This window comes from Amblyomma mixtum, chromosome 8 (genome assembly GCF_055824585.1).
Source record: "Amblyomma mixtum isolate Tamu chromosome 8, ASM5582458v1, whole genome shotgun sequence".
In the NCBI taxonomy this organism is placed as follows: Eukaryota; Metazoa; Arthropoda; class Arachnida; order Ixodida; family Ixodidae; genus Amblyomma; species Amblyomma mixtum.
Window position 1 is genome coordinate 61024927 of NC_143019.1, and position 23217 is coordinate 61048143.

At 47.4% G+C, this 23217-nt stretch overlaps 1 protein-coding gene across 1 annotated transcript; it reads left to right on the forward strand.

The window, feature by feature from the left end:
• Positions 1–15167: 15167 nt before the first annotated feature.
• Positions 15168–17438, forward strand: LOC149332715 (uncharacterized). Its single transcript, XM_089555850.1, has one exon. The coding sequence runs from the start codon at positions 16411–16413 to the stop codon at positions 17317–17319; it is 909 nt and encodes a 302-aa protein (XP_089411976.1). The 5' UTR covers positions 15168–16410; the 3' UTR covers positions 17320–17438.
• Positions 17439–23217: the final 5779 nt, after the last annotated feature.

The window sequence follows — 23217 nt, forward strand, 5'->3', positions numbered from 1 at the left end:
TTCTGAATGGCTCGCTCTCAATGAAATTGCTTTCCTATCGCCCAGATTAACGCAACAGTGACCCTCCTGGCGCCTTTGATCAAGCTGAAAGGAGCAGCAACACTGGTACTGTTTACAGACACCTAACGAGCGAGTTAGTCTCCTAAAGCAGCACGAAACAGCGAGGAGGCTTCATTAGTTACAAGCGAGCGTTCGCTTTGCCAGCGCCCATAGAGATCGCTGACGAAATAAGATTAAGCCTTGCAGCACCCAAAGCCCGTAATGCCATGCTCGATGTCGTGGGCGTAGATATGTCCATATCAGATTACGCCAGGGGTGGCGCCACACATGGTATATTAACATAATGTATAAGCGTGCTCTCCATATCACCAGACACACGCACATCCCCAACCCAACCCGGGAGGACTGGGAGGCGACGCTGCTCGGCTGCTACGACTTACAGGCCCAACAAACCTTAGTCGGGCGCGCCCGGGCGGCGGTCACCGCCTCTGGGGTCCCAGACTAGGGACCTATTGCTTGTAAGGACCGGCCCTTTAATGGCTGATCAAAGCATACCTCCTGCCCCTTTATAGACTAATAAATGTTTTCACCACCACCTTTATTTTTCTTTTCGCTCTGCGTGGTGTGCCGTCACGCGTATGCTCTCTCTTGGCGACGGAATAGTTCACCGCGGATTGCGAACGAGAGCTTCTACGGTGTTCGGAGCTGATCGTGACGATGCAGGCTCTTAGCCTGGGAAGTTCCGAGTGACGCAATGCTGTGAAACGTTTCATGAATTGCGGTCCCTTTCCTTCGCGTTGTTTCCCTGAGGCGTTCTCTTATATCTTTGGTGTATTCCTTTATGTCACCATAAAGGTGTACTGCATAACTGTGTAGAATTTGCTACTGAAGGCTCTCGGTTTTTATATAGCACCACTCAAATGAGAGACTAGGTCGAACCTGTGGGGTGTTTGAAAGAATGGCTAAACGAACGAAATAAGGAAGGGAAAAAATCGAACAAGGAAGAAAAAGAAGCAATGTAAAAAAGGAAAAAAAGGAATAAATAAAAGAGGAAGAAAACAAGGAGGGAAGAAAGAATTCAAAGAAAGAAAGAAAAGAAGAAAGAAAGGAAGAAAGGAAGAAAGAAAGTTAGAAATAAGGAAAGAGAAGAAGGAAGAAAGAACAGAAAAGGAAGGAAGGAAGAAATAGCGAAGTAGGGAAAGCTAGAAGGAAAGAAAAAGGGTTAGAGAAGAGAGAAATGTACTTTGAAAACCACGAGGAGCTGAAAGATGCCTGCGTGGCCGGTATCGATGTAATGTTAATTTTTAAGTAAAAAACTGAATATTGTAAAGCTCTGTCTTGGAGTTCGTTTAACTCTGTCACGCGGACTCGCCTGCAGCACTCCACTCGATGTGTCAGCGCACGCTTTCGATCTTGCGCGCTTGTACCATTTTCGTTCCTCCTTTCCGCGCTATCCGTCTCGTCGCGCAAACCTCGGGAGCTCACGAGTTTACCCGCAGACCCCGCACGCTACGCGCACTCATCGTTCATAAACGTCCCACACTGCAGAAAAATTCGGAAAGATCTCGAGGGAGCGTGTTGGGAGCAACACGGTTGCGTAAGAATAGCGCGCGGAGAGCCATCCAAATTGCATTCGTTGTTTCAGCAGGGCCGTGCAGCGCCACAGATGATATGGCTAAAGTGCTCACTCTTTGCACGAAGGCTAGCCTGCTCCCATCGCATGAGCATTCTCCGTGTTTTTTTGCATATTTATTTGCATTCGTTACAGTCGTGCATGCCTATCTATCGGGGTAACTACATGCAGCTGCAGCTGTTGGGGGAGAGGGGGTGGGGGCAGTGAGGATGCACTGTCAAATTAAAGGTAGGTTGTAACTGCAGCTGAAGCGATGCAATTATTCTTTTGCCTCACTTAGGCAAGATAGCGTATTAGAATAAATCGGCTCCACACCCCAAAAAACATGGGCAAGCGGATGTTTTCTGCAGCTATTTCCCAGCGAAAGCTTGGCAGCAATGCAAACCCTCAACCGTAGGCACGCCTACATAACTATCTTTTTCTCACAAAAGGAGACACGCAAAGCGCTCCGAATATGCAGAACTCCGAAACATACGGCAAGGTAGTGCGATTGTGCGTAAACTTGCCGTATGCGGAGTGGCAGCTAAGAACATACAATGCGACCACTACAAAGGCGTCAAAACTAAGAAAAGGGAGAGGGCACGAGGACAGCTAACAGAAGACTTAGTGGATGCCGCGCCTTCATGCAGCACTCGGCATGGTTCGTAGAATCGAATAGCTAGGCAGTTCAACAAGCCTCATATAAATTGCTCCTGCTTGAATAATCAGGAGAACACAGAGAAACATGTTATCTAACTTAATGAATACATTTCGCAACGTATCGCATAAGAAGGCCACTAAAAACTTAAGTTTAATGAGGTGACATGTGCCCGTTCTAACGGGACTAAAGTAATGTACAGGTTCTGTCGGAAGTAAATAGAAGGCAGTATTAGGAAAAAAATTAACCTCATCACCCTCACTTCACGCATCCTTGAACAGATGTATGAAGTAGAACTGTGACTGTGCGAATTACAGGGTGAGTCCACGAATAAATCTCGAACATTACGCTTTGGATTCAAAGAAATTATATATTTTTTTCGGCAGAGTCGCGTTCTATTTACTTTTGGCTGGTGGCGTACATACATAGCCAATCTCCATCATTTCTTAGAAATTCACGACGATGTTCGTGGGGGTGCTAATAAGCGCACGTTATCGGCCTTACATCGGTTTATAGGAAATCTATCCTCCTCCCTTCATCGCGCTGCATCTGTTACCGCGTGTCCTATCCGGGGTAATTAAAAATGTCTTAATGCAAATAGAATTACATGCATGAGTTTCCGTAATGGCAGCCAGTACTTTTGAAACGTTCGTAAGCAAGCGCTGTTTGCTTGTATGTGTGACTACGAGAAATCGGCACACGCGCGATTTTCCTATTACGCGAGGCAAAATTAGAATATAATCTGACACAGAACCCTGCATATTCTTGCGTTAGACGCGCCCTGTCGACGTTATTGACCATGCGAACCATAAGATACAATCAGCCGTCTACGATACACAGCCGAAGCACTGGAAGAAGCGCGCGACTTCTCCCTGGCTGTCTGTGAACGTCAAGCAACGCTTCGCACTTTTTATTATCATGTCAGATGAACGGCAAGTCACGTGGTTCCGCACAACTGCGAGGTGTGTGTTGAACCATGTTGTTCAACGCAGCTGCGAAGGCGAGCGAACGCCACTGGCTCCGCGCATCGCAGCTGCACCGAGGCACGGTGAGTCACACGGTATGACGTCACAGCCACACGCCCAATCCTCAGCAAGGTCATTCTTCGGAGCGACATGACCTTGAGGTTTTGCACGGGAGGAGTAGAGCTCCCGCTCTAAAAGGAAAACACTAAAGCAAGGAACTTGCTTCTCTGTCACGGCCCGCGTGTTTCCGAGGGAGCACTTTTGGTAACATAGGCTGTACTCAACCCTTTGGTCTCCCGCTCTTTCTTCTAAAACGTCGCAACCTGCATGTCTGCGAGCGCTACTATGCATGCAGGCGCCGCCCAACGAAGCACTCCTGTTGTCGGGGCCTGCGTGGCGAGCCAGCATGAAACACTGATAAGATAAGCCGTATTTGCGTTCTGCGCCAGTCTCGACAGGGTGCATCGTCATGCGGCACCAGCATACATTTTGGCTTAGATCGGCAGTCAGCAGTCACCACAGTCGCCGCCGCGCCTTTTTTGGTGGGAGCAAGAACTGCTCTGACGCAGAGTCCCGTGGGAGAGAGCGCACTAACCACTTATCCCAAGCGGCGGGTGTGAAAGCCCGCCTGAACTGGTTTGCCAACGTCTGGCCCTCTTTCTGTTCAAACAGCCGTGCTCCGATGCCCTCCCGTTTTTTCGCCGCTGCCATGACGGCGGAGAGACTGGCTGCGAGGATGAGCCCTTAGTCTGCTGTAGGCTGGTTAGTTTCGTGCACTTAAGATGCCTTACTCAGTGCCCTTCTGTTCCGAAAAGCGCGATCTGCCAAAACTGCGCTTGTTGTCACCTATGAATGAGTGTCCAGCGCGTTTTTAGGGGCCACCTGTTCGCAAATTTCGGCGCACACCTCCACACAGCAAACTACGAAGTGATCAGGCATTGCGCCTGTATTCCCGCCGAAAGAAGCCAGCGGTGTTTGTGTGTGTGTGTGTGGATGTGAAAACGAAGGAACGAAGTGGAATATGTGCCCTAGTGTGTTACTTCATCTTTGGTGAGGACACAAGCACTTCACGTTCCTGGTAAGTAATATCTGCGTGGTACCAGAATTTGATAGCTGAAGAAAAAATACCGGCTGCTGCCCGCAGTCCTCGGCTGGCGTCGGACGCGTGAATAACAGGAATGTTCGAAAGCAAGTTTATCGAAGAGTTGCTGAGATATGAATGGTGTCATGTGCATTTTCCGTTAACGTACTATCGGCAGGAAATGAAATGCGAATAGCAGGGCGCATAGACAAAGTTCCATTTCACGCCGCTTGCCTGTCGTCATCTGAGATAGGCGCATTCATCCGGTTAGCGATAGTTTTCCTGTTTTCTTTGACGTTCGTTTTCTCGCTTGGCCAGTGGAGCACCGCATTTGTACTTTCCATCGATCTCAACTTTAGCAGCGTGGCTTACTTAGCTGGCGGCAGCGGCTGTATTCCGCGTGGGTGAAGAGAGCGCTCTTAGCTCCCTGTCTTGTAGCGCTTTGATGTCGCTTCTATCATCGTCCCGTTAGCAGCGTTTGGTTACGATGTTGACAGTGCAAAAGACCGATTGTGTGGTTATCTGTCTCCAACATGGCCGCTGCTGAATCGCTTGCTTCTGGAAGTGAACAAAACTTTATCGCCGATGTGCCACCACAAATGTGGCTCTCCGGTGGCAAAACGAGAAAACGAACGTAAAAAGAAAGAAACAAACTATATCGCAGACCTGAAGAGCGCGCCGTTCTCTGATGGCGATAGAAATACAGCGTAAACTAGAACTTTGGCCTTGTCTTCCACTCTTAGAATTTGATTTGTTGCCAGTAGTACGTTGCGCGTACTGCTTGCGGCTTTGAGACCATCGTAGGATGTTTTTCAACCAAGAGTTATACGAAGGGCAACATTAGCGGCATCGCCCTTAGGATTATCGGCGAGGCGGCAGCTTCCGCTGGAAAAACGCCTATACAGCATATCATCTGGGTGCCAGCTCACGCAGGCGTAGCAGGAAACGAAAGGGCGGACAGCCTGGCTCGAGGGCTCACTTACCGAGCAGGCTTATCGGACGCCCCGGAGTTACGGCTACTCACGTGCGAGGGAGGCTACGCAGAGACCCTACAACTTTATAGGGGAACTAGATTGAGGTATCCACCACCACACAGAGCACTGACTAGGGAAGAGGCTGTAGGATGGCGTAGGCTACAGACGAACACTTTTCCTAACCTGTACATATACAGCAAAATGTCACCAACGCAATTCAGATCAGACTGTCCCTGGTGCGGCGGTACACCTACACTCTATCACATTACCTAAGAGTGCGAAAGAAACATAGCATTCCACAATTATCAAACACCGAGTGAGGAGCAATGGGAGAGCTGTCTCTCCAGCAGCGAGCTCGAGGTCCAGAGGGCCTTGGTACAGCACGCTGTTGAAGCGGCACGACTCAGTGGAGCCCTGGACTGAGGGCCCACCCTTGCTCGAAGACTCAAGTCGCCAGCGCCCAAGCAGGACGACCAAGAAGTCTTCATCTCCGCGAATCTCTTGAAAGAGCAATAAAAGTTTTCTCTCTCTCTCTCTCTCAACCATGCGACGGGATGGCACAGCGTCGCTCTGCTAGATATTCGTGCCTTAGGTTGCATTGCGAAACTCGAGAGTATATTTGCGCTCTCATGTGTGGGATACACGTGAGCCAAATTCGTTGTTGCGATAATTCAGGCTGACGATGCTAATGTTAAGCAGCGAGAGGTTTGTTTACCATATGGTTTGCGGGTGTCTATCTTTCATGCTGTGCGCTTGCATTCTGAACGCCCTTTGCAATGCGCATGGCTGCAAAAGCGACATGAGAAGTGCCAATAATGAGAACGCTCTCTGTTGTTAGTATATATAGTAATGCTTCCTGTAAAACAGGGTTGATGGTCCCTATGTTGGTCCTGAAAAGTGCTCCTTTCTAATGATACTTCTATTAGTCATGGATCTAGTTATCTGCATAGCCTCTGATGTATGCGTCCTTTCATACAAAGGGCTTACCTTCCGAATCATTCTGTTAGGGCCTTACAGTGCGGTCAACAATATGTATTAAATAAATTAAGAAATACGGGATGACGTTGCTAATTCTGTCAGTCATATGCCATGTTGCTGTGTTGTTTTAGAAAGAGGGAATATGAATGAACTGGTTCTTCAAATTTTGTACTGAGGGGCTCTAGACGCAGTTCGTGAGCGCATATAATTGGACGGGTTGGCACGACACAGCGTTATAACAGCACGGATGACACACGCAGTGAAGTGTGTGAGTGCATGAACAAGGTGTTCAAATATTCAGTGCATGCGTTTAGTGACCACAGTTGCTTGATATTACTGGAAACAAGCAGTGCAAAAGCTACAGAGCCTTCCATTTAGGCTCTCTTCACGTGCGCCGAGAGCCAGCAGGAGAGCGGGCGCGCGCCGGCTCTCATGCCGTATCTTCGAAGCGCATGGAAAAAAAGACAAAATGAAAGGAGGGCCACCGGATCGCTACTACTGCGGCGCCACTCGTCATTTTGGCTTGCTGAAGCACATTGCATTGAAACGAGCCAAGCGACATGCCTGCAGATGTTAAAGGGCTCCCATTGGCTGTCTCGATCCCAGATGTCGCCTGTAGTTGCGATGCAGTTTTGCGCTGTTCCTGCGCCTGCGGCATGGAACGTATTTCTTAATTTTCTCTGTGTATGTAAGTTGTGACAGAAGTTTGAACGCCGAAGCAATGCTCTGTAGTATTTTCAAGTAGTGGTGACGGCAGTCAGGAAGACAACGAAGAGCGAGCGCTTGCAAAAGAAACTGTTTATTGTGCTGACTCGCGCCCAAAATGAACTCGGCGGCGGTGATAGGCAACGAACATGCTCGGTGGTCGTCGAACAGAACCCCCGCCGATCTCGGCCGTGATCAGTTTGAAGCGGACAACGAACTTTCTAGATTCGGCGTGCAAAGTAACCACAACAGACTCGAACAAAATAGAATCGGTTCTGCTTGTTTGCGGTCAGTCGAGATAAATCTGGTCGCGTCTTACATGACAAAGTGATATAGCCGCGGGCCGTCGTCATTGAACGTGAAAAAATAAACATTAGAAAGATCTGCGGCAATATTATAGCTGGGACTGCACATTGGGGGTCGCACGCAGCGTGCGTATTAGATGACATAGCGTCCATCACAAACTCGGTATTCCTGATAACATTATTTTTATTGGTTCTGCGCAAACCATACCTCAATGTAACAGGGAAATCTTGCAGCCATTTATGACCATACGTATGGAATGTGTGTCAGTCGGCAGAAATTGTGTGGCCCTGGTCATTTATTATGTAGTCTTTGCCGCATCGCTTTTCCAGAGATGATGTTTCGCCAGAGTAATATTCGTCATCACGCCATACCAAGGCTGTACACGAATCGAATGCTACTTGGAAGAGGGTTTCGTTTTGCCTTGCACATAATTGACATAATCCGTGCAACGCTGACGAGGGCACGGTTAGTCCACAATTTCGGTCTCATGGCTTCCTCACAGGTTCACGGTACTAGGGTGATTGTGTGCACGTACGAATGAAAAGGGAATGAGGACAGGCTAAACAAAGCCGGACCGATACTGGACCGGCGGTTCAGACTCCTGCCCGTCTCCCAAGTCTGCGTAGATTCGATGCATTGTCTGCCCTTGTAATACAAGACGCTGTCCTGCGCCTATTGTGACGCCGCATTGTCCTCTGATCTCTTCTGAGCTCTCCGGGCCCTTTATTAGCTTTGAGTTTTCATTATCTTTCCGTTCATTGTCCTCAGAGTTCTGCTTATTCAGGAGCTGTTGAGCAATAAGCGCTTGTTGGAACATTCCCTCGTTCCCGTGGAGTCACCAAAAGAATGGCCGGGTGTCTTTGATGCGCCTGGTGGGATTCTCCTTATTCGGTGACAAGCAGCGAATTCTCACGGAGTTCCGCGTCCACTCCGGGAAACCTCTGCCTTCATCTAACCAAGCGTTCGGTCGAGCGGTGACTAACGCACTGGAATACCTTTTAATAGAAATTGTGTGGCAACCGAACAAGCCGCCTGTATGCTTACGCCGCCATCACTTCACCATAATGAAAAACGTACTACATACCAAGGGCGTCCGCAGAGCTTTTTCAAGGGGGGGGGGGGGGGGGGGGGGAACTATCTGTGGTCTAAACTGCGCACATGAAACAAAAATCAGAAACAGTAAATTAGTGCTAAGCTTGGAGAGCATACATTGGATTTTATTAATGAACAAAGAATTGAAGTAAATAAGCAACATGCGAAAAGTTGTGCTACTCAAGCTGTGTAGTTGTTTCCTCTGCTAGTGCATAAATAATATCCGTAATTCTATGGGGGGAGGGTGGAGGAGGAGGTCAACCCCCCCCCCCCCCCCCCTTGCCTCTCTTCCGGACGCCCATGCTACGTACTGAACGTACTACATACATTGTTACTAATTAGGAAGACGTTAAATATAATTGAGTGTAGAAATGACATTGAGTGTGACCTCCTCGCCTTTCCTTATTCACGAAAGTTATCAGTTGTTTTGCTTTGAACTCTGTAGCAAAATTTCCTCAGATAATGTAGCATTTCACATGTGAACAGTTTGGCCTATTCGAGACCTTTCGTGTCGCATTTTTACTACTTGAATGAATCCCGTCCTTCGGAAGCAGCTTCTTAGTACGTCTAAAGCGCTTTAAGCGCTTACATGCTTTCAGAGGAAATTTCTTCCTGAAAAGTGTGCATAACTGGTGACATGCCGCCAGCCATGCATGCATTAATACTATCGTTACTGTTTCTCCCGGAGCCTATCTCCATTAAGGATTTAATAGCAGCAAAGTATCGGCGACCTTGTAAGATGCTTTGAAGCAGACCAAGTACTCCATGTATTTTACGCCTACAGTGTCCTCTCAGATGAAGTTTTGAAGATGGAGTAACAAGTACGGTGCATGTCACGAGGGAAAAATTTTTTCCTGGAAAGTATGCATAACTAGTTGCATGCTGCCAGCCATGCATGCAGTAAGGATATCGTTACTGTTTCTTTCTGGGCCTATCTCCATTAAGAATTTGATAGCAGCAAAGTATAGGCGACCATGTAAGGTGCTTTGAAGCAGACCAAGCACTACATGTATTTTACGCCTACAGTATCCTCTCAGATGAAGTTTTGAAGATGAAGTAACAAGTACGTTGCATGTCACGAGGGAAAAATTTTTTCCTGGGAAGTATGCATAACTAGTTGCATACTGCCAACCGTGCATTAAGGATAACCTTACTGTTTCTTTCTGGGCATACATCCATTTACAATTCAATAGCCGCGAAATGTAGCAGCCTCCTAAGTTGCTTTGAAGCAAGCGAGGCAATGTTAGTGTTTTACAGGTGCACCGTGTGCACAGGTTTAAAAAATTAGCTAATAAGTATTCACTACGATTAACAAGGGTCCGTGATATGCATCCAGCAAAACGATAGGTTTTAAACATTTACCTTGTTAACGAGTCTCCCCTGCAACTGCTCAGACGCAAAGAACTAGGAGAACGGTAGATTGGGCGTGTTGATCATTTATAATGAGATTTTTTCAACAGCGCTAGACAGCAGGACATAGAAAAAGAGGAGTTCTAAGTTCAGCGCCGTGTTTGTCTTCATACCATGTGTGCTGCGAGAAAGCCGGCATTTTTTCAGATTCGAGCCATTTTTAACGTTTATTTTAAAATGCCTAACATTTATAGAGCCACGCTTATTGGATAAAACGTTTTAAAAACGCAGTCCAGAAATTGCATGAAATAATAACATGGTTCTGCTCGAAATAGTACACCATCATTAGGTCCAGTCACGGTGATAATTGCCAAAGACTGTCGCCACCTGAGGCCAAGGTCACGTGTTTGATCCCGGCCACTGGGGCTTAATTTTGCTGAAGTAGAAATACAAAAGTGCCTCGGTATTGAGATTCTGGAGCAAGTGAGAAGGGAATTCAGGACGACGCGAAGGTGGCCGGCGTCGATGGCTGAGCTAACATCAAGATAGCCAGAAAGAAAAAAAAATGGAAAATTGTTTTTGAGGAAAGGAAATGGCGCAGTAACTGTCTCACATATCTCGGTGGACACCTGAACCGCGCCGTGAGGGAAGGGAGGAAGGTGAGAGTGAAAGAAGAAAGGAAAAAAGAGGTGCCGGAGTGGAGCGCTCCGGAATAATTTCGACTAAAGACCATTTCGACTACCTGGGGATCTTCAATCTAAACGGGCGCCACTTAAAAGTCCTTTCAAATAGTTCCAAACGACTGCAGAATGTCAGATAAGCCATGTGCTGCTGTACCTGCTAGAGCAGGAAAATCCTTTTTGAATCTATAGCTGCACGTAGAAACTTGTCCTGACTAAGCGGCACTGTATACGCAGCAACCGAAAACCACTGCAATCCCATTCTTCCCGCCGAGTGCAGCAATTTTTGGAGTTCTCTTGTCGTCATCTACCCAAGCAGCACATGTAATCGGCCAATTTTTGGAAGCTTATTGACAAAGGCGGGTCCTACAAAGAACCAGACTAAAACTGTTCATTTGAAATATTGGGCCGTTTACCAGGTCTGCTTGGGTAGAGACTCAAGTGGGTAAAGCACTGCAACAAATACCCTTTGAGGTTTTCTTACATCGCTTTACGCGCCGATCACCAAACATTTCTGCTTGTTGTCGGTGATTACTTGCGTGAGAGAACAAAAATTTCCGCCAATAAACGAACCTGAAGGAAAGGTGACGAAATAGCCAGAAATTAGAGCAAAAGTTGGCATTGGGTTTCCTTTTTTTCTGCCTGCTGATAGTCATTGCCTACGTCGTAAACTGAGCTGTTGTGAGCAACAACACCTTAATTTGGGCTGGTTGCGCCATGTTGAAAAGCATAAGATTTCTAGCGGGAAAGATTGGGACATAGAATTCACAAACAGAGGATCGGCGCCAACTGCCTAGCTTGTGCCGGCGTTTTGCTTGCTGTTTTTCGCACCTGTGTTGTCCGCTAGAACCACTTATTTTAAGTAACCATCGGAATGGTATTACAACAATGAATACTCGATAATAATTTTTATGATGATGCCACGATTGAAGTGAGAAATCCCGCTGGAGCAGGTGAAACAAAAATTGGCACACTCAAGACGCTTTTCCGATGATAGAAATGCCCCTGAATGCCCACAGCCAAGCAGGTAGCAGTTTAGAGATTCCGAAACTGCACGTCTTGAGATCAAATAAATGATTCATGAAAATGTTTTTAGAGACCATTCCGACTTTCAACACAGCACGCTCAAAGAGATGTCTGTATGATGCAGCTATAGAATACTAAGTATAAATGAGAAACAGAACCGGGTTCTGGGACGGTAATACTACTTTACAAAACCAAAATTGAAGAGTATGTGTATGATTTCGCAGGTCTTTACTCCTGGCAAATGGCGCCTCTCGAAGCGTCTATAGTTGTGGTGCTGTCACCCCTTCCGTTCATCATTTATAGTCGCCGCCAAAAGTTTCTTCACTGCAGTGGTTGTTGTATAATATAGTGGCCTCTTACAACAATTCCGACAATCCAGATCTAGTAAGCGGCGAAGCTCAGGATTATTTTCGCCCACTAGGGATTTAGCGCGCCGGAGATAGAACGCCGAGACTTAGCATGGACTACGATGGAGCACTATGCACTATGAAGCATGTTGAGGCTGCTCCGTATGGATAAAATAGGAGAGCATGACAAGAGTTTCCGAGAAATTAAAAGGGAAAATAGGCTGGAAGATACGAAAGCGGGAAATCTAAAAGGGGAGAATCCCCTGAAAACCACGAAAGGGCCCGGTGCGTAAAGAGAAGAAAACATAACACAACTAAGCAAAGCTGCAAGCAGAATGATGCACACAGAGAAAAAGAGAAAAATATTAGAAGTAACTTAGGAAAAAAAAAATTTTTGCGAAGCCAACTGAGTTTTTAAGACTGACGCGATCTCCACAATTTCGACTAATAATGTGTGCCGCACCGACGAAAGCGGGTTTGGGAAGCGAGCGAAGAAGGCAAGTATTTGCGACCGCCTTTGTTCTTATATGTACAGTTTTTGTCAAAAGTAACCAGGCTGTATGGTTTGCTTCTAGCTTGTATAGTGGAGCCCTTGTGACTTTCCTTAACATCAGAAGTTGTTGGAAGGTAAGAAGACCCGCAGTCCTCACCTTTAACAACCATTTCAGCTTCAGGAAAGCTGTAAGGGCTCCACTGTAGGAGCTAGAAGCAAACCATGCAGCCTGGTTACTTTTGACAAAGACTGTATATCGCTCGTAGACCGCGCGAATCGATAAAGTGTGGAGGGTACTTACGTCCATAACAAGATGGAGACCGGGAAGAGAGAGACCACCGAACGAATGAGATTACAGAAGACAGGAGCTGAGATAATGCATGAGGCTCTCCGGAAAAGGCGGGTGCTGAATCTCGGTGCCGACAGCCAGGGAGCGTGGAAAAGAAAGATTGAAAACACTGTTTCCAAGTCTGTGCGACATTCACTTGCGTGTTTTATTTGCGCGACATTGTATGGTGCAGTTGTATTTGCATAGCTGAGTAGTGTAAGGGAAAGAAAGGTCCTAGAAGCGGTAGCGTCCTGCGGGAAAGGAGGCCATGCAGGGAAGGGAAACTGGAACGAAAGAAAGCGAGAAATAAGGAAACGAAAGAAGCACTCGAGGAAAAGAAATATCAAGAAATGTCGCGTCGAAGCAGACACCCGCGAATTACCCCATACACTTTCGCGCGCTTACGTTCTTCTGGACAAACAGTAGTGACAGATGAGGCAAAGACGGAGAGAAAGAAGAAAGTACAAAAAATGCGACACGAAAATGGGGCGCCAAAGTAAAGCCCACATTACCTCCCTCTTCAACGTCCGTCGACCGGCTATATACGCCCAGGCCCTTTGTGTTCCATGCTTTCTTTTCTCTGTCAGCCGGCGACAATCATTCTTCGGTCTTGATCGCATTGTCGTGCTCCTTCTACTTCGCCTCTTACTCCTGGCGTTCACCGTCTCAAGGTTAGTCGCCCGCGCATGTCTTAGTTCGATCAGCTTTGATCCCAATTTATTATTCACGCCGGCACAGGCACCGAAACCACATTCATTAATCTGCGGCAGGGACAATCTAAATAAAAGCAGATAGATAAAAAGTTGTCTTGCACACTATCGATGTGGCGTAAATTGAAGACAACGCAAAATAGAAACGAGCAAAATGAATCCCTAGATAGGCGTTTATATTACACGGCGAGCCATCTTACACGGAACGCTGAGTGTCCTCCCCTAGCTTACGCCCTCGTATGTCGAATAAATAGACGTTTTCACCGATACCTCTCCCTGTGTATCCTTTTTTCTTGCTCGCAAAGGCTGATATATATGTCTAAGCGGCCACCCTTTCACTGTTTTTCTTATTTTCCTCACACTTCCACGTTCCTTTTTCCCGATATCATGCCCACCCTTTCGCTTCTGCCGCTCCTAGGCTACGCCATTTATCTCCTTCCTCCCTTCGCCTGTGGACCTTTTTCAAATTGCGTTTATTTTCCAGACGCACGCGGACCCTTCCCGCATCCTTTTTCTTCTTCCCTAGTTTCTCTCTCCTGCTCCCTCTTTCTCCTCTCCTCATTCTCTCCCTCTCCACAGTGCTCTCCTCTTCCCTCGCGGAGGCTCGGGAGCTCCGGGAGTCGGGAAGCGCGCGCCACGCGGCCGATCATTCCATCCCGGGCTCCCGCAGCGAGCGGAGCTCTGGATCGACGCTCCCCAAAGTTTCCGTGACCGCGTTTGGTGCGTCCCGGAGTTGCCGGTGGAGGAGGCTGTGCTCTTAAGTTACGATGGTGGTACCGCTCGACATCTAGAGACAACCCAGCTCCCACGCAGGGTGAAGTGAAGATGACGTGCTAAGCAACGAATTCTGAGCCACTGATTGTGTTCTCGTTAGACTGTGTGCTAGTTCGTGCTGTGTGTGTCAGGCAGGAAACAGGAAGACACGGTGTGACTCAGGGTGCTTCCTACAGAACGGGCGAAAAAAAGGGAAAGGATTATCAGTCCGGTTGTGGTGAGAAGACTTGTTCCTCGCTGGACAATAGTTGTTCATGCACTTCTAAAGCAACATTATGCATATGAGAAGTGTGAGATTTAGATGTTTCTGCCACAGTGGTTAGCGAGAAAAGACCGTGAACAAGAATTTAAGAAAGACTATGAATTATTGGAAAAAAAAGCGTGAACTTCGACAGTAGTGCGCAAAACACGGTTTAAGCGGCCATTACCAACGAGTTTCACTCCGGCTGTCGGCAGCGTCACTATTATGACGGAACTTATGTAAGATGCACTAACTGAGTGAAGCTCTGGGAATCTGAACGGACCCACGGGTCAAATGTGGAGTGATTTGGAGCAAGAGGTCGTAGGCTATTTGCGTCAGTACCGCATGTGATACAGGGGCTAGGGTCCTAGAAGTATATCCGGGAGTTAAATGTCCTCCATGGTCAGTGAAAGTTAAAAAAATTCACTGGATAGCGCTGAATTTCCGATCACAAACAAGATTGTTTTGTTCTAGCATGAAGAGAACGCTTTTAGATAAGGGTGCCGAAAGCTCGCGAAGGAAGCGCGGATGAAATTAAGAGACCGCTATCGAACACTCATGGAGGCGCGGTTACAGGATTCTCAAGGCTGCTCTTAAGTGACATTGATTGGGGCATTGAAAACAAGGCGCCGCACTTTAACGTCGACGAGCGCTTCCAGTTTCCTATGCGATAAATAACATTCACGTAGGAACATCGCGGGGACCATCAACACTGACAGCTTGTACGTCAGCCAGCCATGAAAGTATGAGCGTCGTGGCATGAACTCACAACTATATACCTGAAGACAGGGTTAATTTCGGAGATATGGGAGAGGCCTTTTTCGTGCAGTGGGAGTAGTGAGGTTGTCGTTTGTGATGATAATATCATGTGGTTCAAACTGTGATTGTAAAAGCCATGCCCGTAATGCACACAATCTCAGCCTAATGTCCGGCTAGTACTTCCTAAAACGTCGCAGTCTGTCGAACATTTTTGGACATACCTAGCCCCTGTTGGGAAACCAGAGACCACCTACCGGTTCTGTGTCCTCTTCTGTGGTACTTGGACTCAAATGACTACATCAACGAACATTACAGAAGAGAGGTTTGGGTGAACACCGGTGCAATGTAGCATACCGCATGAATGGGTACGACGAACTGCGCACATGTCTTGCCTTTCAAATTTACGTGAACAAGACTGCTTAGTGTGTGGTCGTTTTGATGTTCCAATCCTGTTTGCCGAAGACGTCTTGCGCCGTAAAAAAGATGTCGCCTTGAAAGAATCCAAAACTTCACCGCTGCGAAAAATCCTTCAAGCAGCAAGCAACATGCTTCTCGCGTTCTACACAGAGAGGAAAGCCAACCTGTATTTTCTACTCTTCGGATATGACGTGCAACTATCACTTCCGTTGTGGGAGGCATGATAACTGGGATCTACCGACTACGCGCGTCATTATGACTAGTCTGCAGTGACTAAGCCTGGACTACGACTGTGTGGAAGACACTCCACGAGAACATCCGGACTGCAAAAAACTTTTCTCCAGTCCTTCGATGACCACTTTTTGTGAACACAGCCGCAACAGGCTTGCAAGCACGCAGTAGGTTCGCTCAGCTCTGCTCACAGTGAAGCAACTAAGCGGTAAAGCTCAGAAAAAAGTGTGACAGCATTTGACAATGAGGAGTTGCGGTCGAGGAGCACATACTGTAGCATGTTTGTTCAGGTGTTACGCTTAAGTTCTTCAAGGACGGCAGCACTGTCACTTTGGCAGGGCTCAAATCAAAAAACGTTGGCTGTGGTGACAAGGTCAAGAAATTGTATACTAAAAAAGAGAGCTCCCGAAAGCTGTCACCAGATTTTTTTAAAGCGTACGTGAGTTGAGTCTCAAGTTCAGTCTCTCACGCAACAGCGCTTACAGCTTTATCTGCTGCTGTTCCCAGTGTTCAAACCACGGAAGTGAACAGTCTCTAGAGCGCTTCTGGGCGAAATCGCGATGACTCAAAAGTCGACGTGCCTTGGGCTTGACTTCGAAGCGACAGTGAAGAACTCGTGGACGTGAGACACAGAACCAGTGATATATATTAGATGCACTTCCAGTCAGCGTCTCAAGCCCCCAATGGTGAGTGTTTCCAAGCGACAGTTCTTCAAGCCAGACCCTGTTCAGTACAACCAAATGCTGGTACTGTTCGCCAACCTCTTCATCGTGGTGCTTGGAAGCGGTGGTGTCGACGGCGGGGACTGCGGCGGCGGGGGCGTTGTCAGCGCGCTGCCGCCGTCTCCGCGACGGCGACTCACATGCGAGGAAGCCCGACAGGACTGCATCGGCCGGCTCACCTGTGGCATGGCCTTCCACGGTCACCGCCTGGACTGCAAGCGAGAGCTGGCTGGCCTCACGCCGGGCCGCTGCTCGGTCCACTGCCGCCAGTCTCTCGTCTCCCTGGCGAGCACCGAGGAAGGCTACGCGTACATCGGCTGTGAGTGCGGCTCGGACGAGTTTTGCCGAGCGCTAACAATGCGGCTGGCGCCCTGCTGGTGGCAGAAATCTCCCTGCCGTACCACCGCTGCCTCCAGTAACGTGACAGCAGGCTTCCAGCTGCCCGGTGGCCTGACGTTGATCGCCTCGTCGTCGTCTTCTACGGCGTCTGCGTCCTCCTCAAGACCGCTGTGTTCCCAGTTGGCACAGGAGTGCGCCTCGGACCCAGTGTGCTCGGTGGCCTGGCACTACTACCAGCGCTTCTGTCAAGAGGTGCTCGATGGAGACTCGGAGAACTGCTCGAGCCGCTGCCGGAACAGTGTCCGTATCCTGGTGCGAATGGAGAAGGCCCACAGACTCCTGGACTGTGCGTGTGATGGGCGCGTAACGGGAGTGATCTGTGCCAACGAGTTGAACAGGATACGTAGGAACTGCTTCCGCATGGATGGCATTGACCCGAACGGCTGCGTTGGTGGCCCGTGGAGTTCTTTTGGTGTCCTGGTCACATTGACCTTGACAACGCAGCAGGTGTCCTTGTGGTACTCCAAGTGATGCTCTGTGTGCGGAGAATTGTTGTGATGTGTGATTGCGGATTAGAGTGGTTGCGGGTCGCGAGGGTACTCAGTCGCGGAGTTCATGTTCAGTAAAAGCAACATTATGTCAGCTTTAATATAGTAGTGAGGACAAGCATGTGTGCCATGAACATTATGTGACTCCTGTTACATGCCAAGCCAAATGTGATTCACGTGCACTTCATTCTTTTTCGGCAGTCTGTTAAGTTGACGAAGCCTTGGGTAACGAGTATTGCTTTTATGACGAAAGGCCTAAAATGACCAGAAAAAGTAAAACCGCAGAGCTGTCGCGCGCACATACACAGACACGTTGGGAATAGATTACCAAATGTATAACAGACACCCGGAATTTTCCACAATGAAGACATTAGTGCTATAAGTAGCAGCTGAACGCTCACCAGACTATTATAGCTTTAAAAGAAAGAATAAAAGCTCTTAGCGAAAACAAACCCCAACGTCCTCGAAAAAATGTGCACAACCAAAAAGACATCAATGTCGCGACGTCTCGAGCGTGCCAGCTGTTTGTTATAAAAAAAAGAAAGAAATTACTGTAAAGGACAAAGAAAGCATGCAGTCTCAAATGACACTGTTTGGCATCTTGTTTTCAGCATTCGCTCTCTTTCAGCTGAAACTTTTTTAGAATAAATTTTCACGTTCTGCATGGCCAGTAGTGTTTGGAAAGGCATGCTAGTTTCACCTAACAAGTTCGCGCAACTTTAACTAGAAGCTGGAAGTGAGATTGCGGATCCAGTTGTTCAGCATGGTTTTGGTTTCTAAGTGGCTGCTTTCATTTATGCCAAGATAGAGTGCAGTTGACGAGTAAACTTAGGAAAAAAAATTTCAAACGAAAACATTCGACAGAGGTCTGTCTGCTTGGGGATGCAAATTAAGGTAGGAAATGAAAGCCTATGAAGTTCTCGTAAAAAAGCATGGTGTTTCGAAACTTTCTCGGTTTCTTCATCAAGGCGTACCTGCTGGCGAGTTACAGCTTGGAGACCGAGCCAAACTTGCGCAGAAGGATGTAGCATAAGTGATGTCACATTAAGCAGGCGGGTTAATGCTAATCGCTTACTCGGCAGCCTTCCCTCTCCCTAGACCTACGGTTTAGGTTTAGTTACTAGGCGGTTGACTATACGTGTCTCTAAAAGGCAAACTGCAACTCGCCCGCACTCACATTTTGAGGAAGAAGCCGAGTAAGTTGACGCCGCCGCGGTGGCTCAGCGGTTATGGTGCTCGGCTGCTGACCCGAAAGACGCGGGTTCGATCCCGGCCGCGGCGGCTAGAATTTCTTTGGAGGAGAAATTCTAGAGGCCCGTGTACTGTGCGATGTCAGTGCACGTTAAAGAACCCCAGGTGGTCGAAATTTCCGGAGCCCTCCACTACGGCGTCTCTCATAGCCTTAGTCGCTTTGGGACGTTAAACCACATAAACCAAACCAAACCGAGTAAGTTGGTTGGCGTTCACTTCATACTTGGATTTAGACCGAGGAATGCACTCTGCTCGAATTAAACGCAGCAGGATACGTTATTGGGCTAATTGGCTGACGGCGATGGAAAGGTAGGTTGTTCTATATTGATGTTCGCATTGGTGAGCATCAGAGGTCATTCTGGGGACGAGACCAGGACCAGCGTCACTATACTGAAACATTGCCTGGCGCATAAAGAAATCAAGATTCTGCACAAGTGAAAATGAAAAAATAGCAGGAGAACTTCTCGAAGCGTATTTTATCAAGAAAAAAGTTACAGACTGAATCAGTGACAAGTTGATCAACCTTATAATAGGGAAGTGCGTTCCCTCAAAGTCACGGTGCCGTGACCCCCCCCCCCCCCCCCCCCTTTTTTCTCACTTCTGCTTTTGATTCTGAGCTTGTGCTTGCAAAACTATTTAAACTTGCTTGTTTTTTGAATAAACCTCTGTTGAGAGTTTGCGCTCGTCCCGTCTTTTTCATCGCTTCTGAATGTCTCTTTTTGCACAACCTATCTTTCCATCATCAAATGCAACGCGGTGGTATTACAACGCTTCTCGAGCCTGGACGAGCCGATGAATGCCGCGCACGCCTTTCATAGAGTAAGTTTGGCTCAAGGCTCTAAACGATAGATTGTTAATCAGCAACATATCAGAGATGTTTACATATTTTCATTAGGTACGAATTACGGCGCAGTTACGCACGGGCAGGTACTAATATTGCCGAGGGGCAGGAGTTAAGAGTAGAAGAGTGCAAGAATGGCCTTCCTGCTTCGTCTTTCTCTGCCCTGGTGCCGAATAGAGAGTCAGTGCTCTTCTTTTGCTCTTCCGTGCAGCCTTTTTTGTTTGATTGCTTGTTTAAATGTTTAAGGCATCAGAGCGTTTAGGATCATTCAAGCAATCAGAGACGAGACAGAGAATGAGACGGACAACCCACACTAACTAACATCCCGCGCTAACAACTGGCAGTTTATTTCATGTTATACGCAATAAATACCTGTAGCCAAGCGATAAACACAAAGAAACGTGAAGGATGAGCTAGCGGGTTCTACAAAGTGTAAGTCGCGCGCTTTTCACTTAATTATGCGGTCAAAAGCGACGGGGGGGATGATAATGAGCGAATCGTGTCGTAGGTATTGACAAAACTTCCTTTCTACACGACGGGGTCGCGGGGCCATGGCCATACGCATATCTCAAATCTACTCGTGGTCACGTGTCACAGCCGCTTCTCTTTCACAATTGCATGTAAATGCTTTGCACTACTAAAGATGTCACGTGAGGGGGGCGTGGTCACGACCTCACGTGTCGTGCCGCGATAGTAACAGCTTCGCGCGGTGGACCAAACCAGCCGAAATTTCTAGAGTTAGTTGTGAAAGAAGTCGACTGAGGCCACAAGCGAATTGAAAGTTACTGCCGCACACAAAGAAGATGCGCTCTACTAACTATTCCTGGTTACGGCGGTTTCGTCGCACTACCACAGTCAGACCTTGAAGGCTATCATTGGTAAAATATTTACACTCTCAATCAATCAATCAATCCGAGTTTGCAATGATTTACGAATTTCGGAAGCAGGATGACGCGGGTCAGTATTGCCTAGTGAGTTTCTGGGTTTGCCCGTCGATAATTACTGCAAGTAAACTTAGAACAACTTTATCTTTCGGATGAAGTTGACGCCGTGGCTGTGTGGTTATGGCGCTCGGCTGCTGACCCGAAACACGCGGGTTCGATCCCGGCCGCGGCGGTCGAATTTCGATGGAGGAGAAATTCTAGAGGCCCGTGTGCTGTGCGATGTCAGTGCACGTTAAAGAACCCCAGGTGGTCGCTATTTCCGGTGCCCATCACTACGGCGTCCCTCATAGCCTGAGTCGCTTTGGGACGTTAAACCCCCCCCCCCCCCCCCTCCCAAACCATAAGCCATCTTTCGCATGGAAGTTACGCGATGCTTAAAAGAAAACTGTACTACGTCGGATGCATCGCTCCAGTTTCCAAGCTTTTTTTGCCGTCGACTTTCCCTCTTTCTCCTTTTTTTTCCTTATTATTTCTGCCTGATTTTTATCCGCGAGGACGCGTTGGTGAAGAAAAGGACTGCCCAGTGATAAAGATATATGCAATTTTTTATTACATATTATTGTTTCGCCCAGCAGAACTGCCATGACAACCGCACAAAACAAAATGTGCTCTAACCGCCGCGGTGGCTCAGTGGCTATGGTGCTCGGCTGCTGTCCCGAAAGACGCAGGTTCGATCCCGGCCGCGGCGGTTGAATTTCGATGGAGGCGAAATTCTACAGGCCCGTGTTCTGTGCGATGTCAGAACCCCAGGTGGTCGAAATTTCCGGAGCCCTTCACTACGGCGTCTCTCATAGCCTGAGTCGCTTTGGGACGTTAAACCCCATAAACCAATAAACCAACCAAAATGTGCTCTACTCACCCAGAGCCATAAGGCAGCCCTAGTGACAAATCTGCTATGTGTAATGCAGACAGAAATGCTGTCGTCCGTCCGTAAGGTCAGATATGTCCTGCGCGGACATAAAGTTACACAAGTTTTTGTTGCACATCTTTAAACTGCTTGTTTTATATTCCGATCGTCCTGTACCCTCCACTACGGTTAGGAATGACGTTTGGTAGCGCCCACTCGGCCTGGCCTCTCCGCCAATCAAAACAGCATGCACTGACGAATGTTCCAAGGTTTTCTTTGAGATGATGCCACTCACTTACGGATGCAGATCCGTGCCCGCTAGCAAGCATGTGGTTTTGTGTTGGATATGAATATTTGGTGGGACGTACACGAAGCTACTCCCCCGCATTCCTCATTAGCATTCAGTGAGCCGGACTAGCAAGATTCTTACTTATCCCTGCGCCCAACTCAAAAATTCAAATCACATTCTGAGTTACGATTCGGTACTTTTTCATTTTATAGAACGACCAGCTTGTCTACCAAGAGCAAGTAATTACTTGAGGAGAGGGGGGGGGGGGGGGGGTGAAGCATTTATCATGGAAGCTTGGAGATATAAAAGGAACCGTCAAATGCAGTTGCCAGCTTTATTTTTTCGAGAAATCTGTAGCACAGCTTAGTTCCACAGCGCCAACTCATTACGCATAATACGGGGCAGATTTTCTTGTACGTAATTAATGAGACAATTTCCGTTCGCACCTCGCGATCTGAAACGAGTCGATTCAGCTTCTGCCGCGCCAGTATTCGAAACCCATTTATTATTCCAGCTTCTTCATTTCGGCGCTCCTTTCCGAAGGAGGGAAGACCAGCTCAAAAACGCTCCGCTGAACCCTCGTCGCTGCCGAAATCCGCTTGTTTGCACAAACGGCGCAGTAATATTTCGTAAAAACGCGCCACTGTTGCATTTACTACTGAGCCCCATCGAATTCCCGAGTTTATTTTTGCTTTGAATTGATCGCTGGTTGAATGAACTGAAGCGGAAAGATTAACATAATGAAGCGTAAAACAAATCATAAGGTATCCGAGGAACTAAACTAGCGTAAGTAATCTGACGGCACCAAAGTTGATGGCGCAAAAAAATCATTTTTTTTTTTAATTTTCAGCTGCGGATGGGCAGACCGCAGGATAAACACTTAATTCGGCTTCCGAACTGCATGGGTTGGAATAATTTAAATTTGAACAGTGCTGAGCTGGAAGTCTCAGTGTTAACATTAGCGCATTTAGCTTGCTTCGTTTCTTTCTGATGTGGCACCAAAATGTACCTATTTTTAACGACATGGACAAAAAAAAATGCTTGGAAAGCTGGTTTTCATCCGAATAGACCAACTTTAATGACTTATTTAGAGCCAGTTCACTGAACACGGCAATAGCGACCATCTCAACATAATGGAACCCCAGATGTTCTTTTAAGATATATTTAAACTCGCCTGCCTTGAGACGTAACAAAATTGGCTAGTATCCAGTGAAAACTGCCAGTTTGTTGTTTCTCTCATTTCACTGCTCCTGATCTGTTCATTGTGATATGAACAGTATCCATACGCTGGCGTGCATGCCTGTGCAGGTTATTTGTAATTACGCATGTCTCTTACGTAAACGTATATTCGCAGTATTTTTGCTTGCGCGCTTTTATTTGCCGCCCTATATGCTCTTACAATTGTTCGTTGCATGTGATGCGTTCTTCTCACGGGGTCTCTTTTTTATTCTATTTTACTTTACCTCTCCGGAAAAGGATTCATCTCCTGACATCGCTGATTTCAGGTGTCTCTTCGGCTACATACCCATCTACCGCTCTTTCAGTGGCGAAGCCTTTCTAGTTCGTCTTTCATTTAGTCCATTTCACGAATTAAGTATTTAATGACTACTTATTTAGTATACGAGGAGGTTAGAAGTATGACAGGAAGCCCTGCTTGGAAATGCATCAGTCAGGTGAATAAAATAGTGGTAAATAATGAGAAAAAAGGA